The sequence below is a fragment of the Corapipo altera genome, unplaced genomic scaffold, assembly GCF_003945725.1.
Source record: "Corapipo altera isolate COAL_440 unplaced genomic scaffold, ASM394572v1 49, whole genome shotgun sequence".
NCBI classification, from domain to species: domain Eukaryota; kingdom Metazoa; phylum Chordata; class Aves; order Passeriformes; family Pipridae; genus Corapipo; species Corapipo altera.
Window position 1 is genome coordinate 13783351 of NW_020884879.1, and position 7313 is coordinate 13790663.

Here is a 7313-nt window from a genome sequence, read left to right on the forward strand (position 1 = left end):
GGGGGGGGGCGGGGACAGCGCGGCCCAATGCGCGGCTCGGCGGCGCCGCGCCCGCCCGGCGGCCCCGCTCCCGCGGCGCGGCCGTGAGGGAATGCGGCGCCCACCCCCCGCCCCGGTACCTTCTCCTCCTGCAGAGCACGCACGCGGCCCAGAGCAGCAGGGCGGCGGCGGCGGCCGCCCCGCCGTAGGTGCCGAGCGGCAGCGTGTCGGGGCCCATGCTGGCGGCGCTCGCCTCGGCGGCCGCTGGTGCCTCGCCGCCGCCGCCGGGGAGGAAAGTTTCGCCCGTCCTCCCGCTCCCGGCAGGAGAGGAGCCCGGCCGGCCGTCCCTCCCCGCCCACCCCGAGCCCAGGGGGCTGGGTTTGGCTGCTCGGAGCCGGACTTGGCGAGCGGGCCCGGTGCGACCCGGCCGGCTCCTCCCCGGGGAGCGCCCGGCGCGGGGAGGGTCGCGCCCGCCCGCCCCCGCGGCCTCCCGGCGGCGGCGGAGGGAGAGCCTCGGCCTTCGGCTCGCGGGGAAAGGCTCCGATGTGGCGGAAGGGTCCCAGGACGGAGACCCAGGATGAAGGGGGGTCTCCGTCCTCCCCGCCCTCCAATCCCTGTCAGCTCTCCCGGCACCCTGTGAGGGTCTCGGGGCCCTGCAGAGGGGCTCGTGTGGCGGGGCGGCGGTGGCGTGTCCCCATTGCGAGCGGGGCTGGGTTTGGGCAGGTAGCGACTCTGATATCCCGTTGACCTCTGCTCGGTTTTGGTACAGACAACCGATGTGTGTCCCCCGCTTAAACAGCAGGACAACACCCCACCAGCTTCATAAAACTTCACTTGAGATAGGATAAATGAGATATGAATAGTGAGCGTTGCCTTTTGGCGTTGTGCTATATGAGAATAATGTGGGTCCAGTCCCCCACTGTGCCAGTCTCTCTGATGTGTTATGAAGAGTGGAGGAGGTGAGAAACCAAAAACTGAGGCAATGGAGAGATCCCCAGCGTGAGGAAGTGGGATGAGGTGGACTGACTCAGAGGTCCAGGTAGTTTGGTACTGCATGGCAGGACAGGGACTAAAAAAATACCAGGGCAGCAGCAGTACCTTACAGCTCCACTGCCATTTGGCACAATGTACACTCCAAAATGTTGCTGTGATGTAAGATACCGTTCAATGCAAATTCACACTGAAGGAGTAAGATACTTCATTTTCTGGAATCGTGGTTTGGTTGAATGCTGACAGACAAAAAGTTCACCTAGCTTGCTTACTCAGCTGCATGTATTATCATGCATTATATGTTTCACAATGTTTGGTGGTTTATACATTCCCTTCATCTTGAAAACAAGTTGTACAACACTCAGTCTTCTGGCTTGCCCTGTTGTAAATTTTCTCAAAATTGTAGAGTCCCAAATGCATCTTAGCAGATAAAAAGCCAGTTAGCTAAAAGCCGTCCTGAACTTTAAAAGACTTCATCATTTTTAGCAGCTTGAGTCACCTCTGACCATTTGCAGTCATCAGGGCTGTGTGTCTTCTTCCTCAAACATTCCTGTTAATTTCAATTAAATACTCAGAAATGCCATTGTATTAATCAGCAAAAATCTAATTAGTCTGTCTCACATTAAATTTTCTCAGAATTGGGTCACTATTGCTTAAAACCATCAGCTCTCTGTCCCTCCTGAGACTGAAAAAACCAGAAGCCCATATTGTGCAATATGATGCACAAAGGGAAACCATAAGAGAAACTGATGTTATACTTGTAGTTCTGTAGGGCTTTTTGTAGGGAACTATATTTGAAATCCCCAGCTTGGGAATCCCAGGAGGTTTCTTAGCTACTAGTCCAGTAAATTCATGGAAAAGGAGTAATTCAAGACTGAAATGTGTTGCGATGTAAGACATTACACAGTAAAATATTACTCATTTTACAAGTGACCTTTGCTGTGAAAATTTAGTGTTTCAGTTCAGTTTAATTGGAAATAACTGTTCATGTACAACTAAATAGCTATGACAGCTAGAGTAAGCCCTCTTCCACAATCAAACATCAAAACACCAAGAAGATCACTGTATTTCTGGCAGAGGGTGTGAAGCGGTTACAACAGCCTTTTTTATTTTACACTTTTCATATTTTCTAAAAGTTACTGTCTCAGGTCAATTGCAGATGCAAAACCCACACCTCACACCCCAAAAAGCACCACACCATCAGCAAGACTGTGTTATTTTGAAATACAGAGAACACAACCTGAAAGGTCCTAAGTACCCTAAGAATGCTGTGTACTGTTCTGTGTCGACTCTTTAAAAATCCCAAGAGGATGGATTGAATTCTTAAATAGCAAATGATTCTCAAAGAGCTAGAAACCGAAACATGTTTAAGTTTGGCATCTTATATATAGTATGTATTACGTCAATGCAGATCCAACTGGATGATATTTACACATAACGTACCAGTTAAAATTATAATAGATGTATCTGTAGGTATTGGCGTCTCAGCTAACTGGAGAAACAGGGTGAGGCTGAACAGTTCCCTCTAATGTAGGTCTAGCAGGAAAGAGGAAAATAATTTAATTTTCAGAAGGTGCAAGACTAGTCTTATAGTGATATGGTGTCATGCTGAAAAATTAGTTTTTTGAGACTTGGAGGGATTTTCAGTTTCAAGCTGTCGTGAGATCTTTATGGAGGTATCACTGCAGCATGGTCATAAGTGAGGAGAAAGAATGCAAATGCTGTTATATTTGGAAAAGGATAATGTTACTTTCCAGCTGGATACAACTGTGTCCAGTTGTTATCCTTACTGGTGGGGTGTAATTGCTGTTGTTCCATGACAGTAGTATTGGCTCCTTAGCAAATTTCTTGAAGTGCTGTTTGTGTGATTAGAAAGCTGCTAGAAACAAGCGCAGGCTCGAGAGAGGTGAAGGCATTTGCAAATACCTACTGGGAAGGGACAGAGAATTCATGGGATAAGCTTTGAAGGCTTTTCAATTGGAATACACCAAAGATTTCAGAGAGGTTCCTAATACCATGGTAGTAAGCTTAGATAGATAGATAGATAGATAGACAGATAGATAGATAGATGGATAGATAGATAGACAGATAGATGCTCAGCTACATTTCTCCTGTTTAAATTGTGAACATTCTGTACATATGCTACAGTTCAAAATGCATACTGTGTGTATGTTTCATACTGCCAATGTTGTAAGATGATATAGATCATATTTTTTTGTCTTATGAAAATGCAGAAGACTCAAAATAAACTTTGAACAGTATATACTGCAATCTGTACTATATGTTACACATCACAGTGTGATTTTGCTATGTACAGCACATGGACAAATGCCTGTTCTACTGGGTAGCTTTCATGTGCACAAGGATTTAAACTCCCAGGCTTAGACAAGAGCAGATTCTCTATCACTGAAACACCAGTGACATAATGTGTTATAAATGATGGCAGGAAGAAGGCTTACTTTTCTACTCACCTAACACTACTCATTCAAAGGCTATTTTCAACAGCTTATAGCTTTGCTCTGCTGCAACCATTGCAGTTGCAATACTGCAAGTCCATTCTTGCCTTCAGTTTAAATGCGCATGCAGTATTTCAACCAAAACAATGTGTGTATTTTTGTGAGTAATGATAAGGGAAAATACCCATGGTAACATTTTTAGTGATTTTGAGAAACGGCAGTGGCATCAGACTTTGAAATGAGGTCAACAAATTAACCTCTGTGTCAAAGATAATCTGTCCAAATTTATTTAGGTTATAAGCCCCACAAGAAAAGAGGTTTTGTACACTCTAATGACCTGCTGGACCTTTGGGGCTTAATTCCATGAAGATGCCACTGGAACTGGGTCTGCTTCCAGCTCTTAGCTCAGCAGCTGTTTTCTCTGGAAGTGAAGCTCTGAGCTAATAGAGATCAGGCTGTATTCAGGGCAATGAAAGTAAAAGCCTTTTTGTTCCCTGCTCTCCCTCTCCCTTCCTGCTAGAATACAGGCAAAGGGAAGTGCAGTAATGTAAGTGTAGAATGGAAAGGCTACAGACCTCTCAAATCTCACTCACTAGATTCAGGATTAATACATTTGATTCTTACTTTGTGTTCTCTTCTTCAAGAACAGACCAAGGTGCATTTAATGCTTTTGGAATGGGCAGCACTGCAGCCTCTCTCATGTGGCCTCCTGTGTCAATCACAGCCAGGTGGCCTGATCTCTGAACAAGACCCCATGCTGAGACAGGTGAGAAGTCCCACTCATTTGCCCCTGCATTTCAAATGCTGTAATCCACTGTCATGTGAACTACCATGCCAAACATATACCTATTACATGCATCAGCATATGTACTCATATTTTGTCAGAAAAAAAGGAGCTGAAACGTCCATGGGGGCAGGAACTGAGTAGGCAAAGAAATCATGAATGGGATCCAGAGAGGGAAAAAAAAAGAGGATTAGGAACAGATGAGTAGAAACTGGGGATGAATGGGCATGAAATCTGGGACCCAAAGGAAAGGAGAGAGGAGGACAGTAAGAATAGAAAAGATTTTAAGAAAAATGTGACAGAAGAGACAACTGCCTCAGTGTAGAGATTAAGATATGGAATTGTGGTATGACTCAAAGGGGAAATCCAAGAAGAGAGGTGAAACTGGAAATGAGTGGGAATGACAGCACCAGAGAGGAGAAGCCAAGAGGACTGAATTGGTTCCTACAGTTTGCAATCTGGGACTCAATGGGAAAGAAGAAAGGGATTTGGATCAAAAATTGAAACTGGGAAAGCATAAAAGTGATGGGCAAGAGGATCAAGAGAAGAAGAAACCAATAGAAGATGCTCCATCTTCCTGGATGCAGTCTCAAAAGACATGGCAGAGCCTCAAAAGACATGGTCCTGTTTCTCTGTACTGCCATCTCTGCCACAAGTCATGCAATCCTGTATTTTCCCTTCTGTTGTAGCTAACTATCATGTGGTCACAGTGAGTACTGTTAGGTTACTTCCTAATCAGGCATAAAATTCATTCACTGAAGGAAAAGAAGGAATAGCTAGCATGCCATCAGATAAGCCATTGATTCAAATCATTCTGAAGCCATAGATTCTTTAGGTTTGCAAGGAGATGGACTGGCAATCTAAGATGTGGACTATGGGAAAATGAGACATCCTATTCTGGGAGTTAAATACAAGGGAGCTGTGTTACAGCTGCCACGAGGGAGAATTTTTACATTTTCACTGAGTTTGTAATGAGAAAATTTTAATATATACATATATCTACAAGGATGTAATTTAGGAATGAGCTTTACAGATAAACCTAGATTATGTAGACAAAGAGAGCGGAGAGCTCCTGCTTCTTCCTTGTCATAGATGGAAACATGGTGTGGCAAGGAGGTGACTGCAAAAGCTGTGGCTGTCATGGCTAAGTTAACTCAAGATTCTCCTTTATAGTTATATTCCATCCACTTCTGTGGTTAATTTTTATACCATCATACCACTTATAGGCTAATTATCTGATACACCCTCATTTTCTGCAGGTTAATTTGAGAGCTTGGGTCTGATTTGCCAAAGTGCTAAACCCAGCAAAATTGATGCATATCTATAGTTATCTAGATGTAAAGAAACAGTGATGTATTCAAGACTTGCCCTTTGAACACGTAAAGCACTTTTAGCATAAAAAAACCCCAGCATTTACCTGCCCTACAGATAAGCATCCATGAAAATATTAATGCTGGTGTGCCCTAAACAAAATTTATATTTGCAATATAGTAAGGTATTCAACTGTATGCTCTGAGTAACATAATAAAATTTTGAAGAATGCTGTATTCCCTGCACAGGATTATATATTAAGAATTTGGCAAAGTTATCCTAAAAAATTGATGGAACTGCATCATACTCTACCTTCATTAAAAGCCCACAGTTCTGGATTTTCTAACTTTCTAATAGCTGACTTTGTAACCTTCGAAATACACTTTTTATTTTTCATTGCTATAATTCAGTTTTATTTGCCTTGGGAATACTACAGTCTTTGCTAGCAGCAAATATTTGGGGCAACTAAAGAGTGTTTGTTCTACTATAAAAACAAATATCATGTATTAACTCATTAACTGGCAGGTGTATGTATATAAACAACATCTGGACAGTTTTCATTTCTCTGGAGTACTGAACACAGCTATAGCACAAACTGGAAGAGAGGAGAGGGAAGGAAAGAGGAGGGGAGGGGAGGGGAGGGAGGAGAGGAGAGAGGAGGAGAGGAGATAAAAAGGAGTGGGTGGGAAGGGAACATTAAAGATTCAGCTTTCACAGTGCTGTCCATTGTAAGGATGAATCAGCTGTAGGGTGGAATATCCTGTTTTGCAAACAGAAAGAGTTCAAGAGAAAGTCTAAAGAGTACACAGTTACCCAAGTGAAAAGAATGAATGATTGAAGATTGCAGATGAAAAATCCTAGAACTATTAAGAAGTGTATTATTAATGGACTGTAATGTAAGAATATTATATGAGTCAAATGGTTAGACATAGAAGCAGAGAAAGAGGAGACAGTAAAATCCAGACAAATTTGTCATCAGGATGATAATACAGTTGTGAATCCATCCACAGACATTTCTGAAACCCCACATAGGGAAATGCATGGTCACAAACAAAAGAAAATCAGTGGCTGGGGTATTGCCCTAAAATGATTAAGCATTTATGTCAGGAGTGCTAACCACTGCAAAACAGGGCAGATGCTTATGGCAGGTAGATTTAAAAAAAATACAAGAAAATGTTTAAAAAGGAGACTAGACCTCCTAAACTGAAATAAAATCAGAAATAAACTCAAAAACTTTTGAGCTGTCTTGGCAAAACCAAAAAAAGTGGAGCAGTGCTAGTCAGATCAAAGTGCAGTAGAAAATGTTTCAAGAGCAATGCTGAGCTACTGCACACATAGAAGTTAATTAGCAATAAAACACAGGGTAATTATCAACTAAAATCATGTTTTATGTAACGAAGGGGAGATATGCACAAGTTTTGAATGCATGCTTGTGTTTTCACATTCACACCGAAAAGAAATGCAATTAACAAATAAGGATTCAAGGAAAAAAAGCTCATATAGACCTGAAATGTGACTTAAATAGCATGACTCAGTGACAGGATTTCTAAATCCTGATATCTTAGACTGTAGCTGATAATTACTCCCATGGTGCTAACTATACTTCTGCACAACCAGTTTTTGTTTTTATTTGTCATTTTTGGACCGCAGTTTCAATATATTAGTACTACAGATTTTTTAAACCAGGTCTTTAAATGCGATGAATTTGTATTCTTTGGGTTTTGTTAACTTACTGTATCACTTGTTCCTCTGATACTACTTTGAATAGTGGTTTTGCTGATCATGATTAAAAT

The 7313-nt window shown here is 42.6% G+C and overlaps 1 protein-coding gene across 1 annotated transcript in view; it reads right to left on the reverse strand.

The window, feature by feature from the left end:
- The window catches only part of LOC113944923 (25-hydroxycholesterol 7-alpha-hydroxylase), a 130197-nt gene extending 129965 nt beyond the window's left edge, over positions 1-232 (reverse strand). Inside the window, exon 1 of the mRNA XM_027638609.1 lies at positions 120-232. Within this exon, the coding sequence (XP_027494410.1) occupies positions 120-217 (98 nt within the window). The 5' untranslated portion in view covers positions 218-232. The remainder of the gene's footprint in view (positions 1-119) is intronic.
- Between the last annotated feature and the right edge of the window lie 7081 nt (positions 233-7313).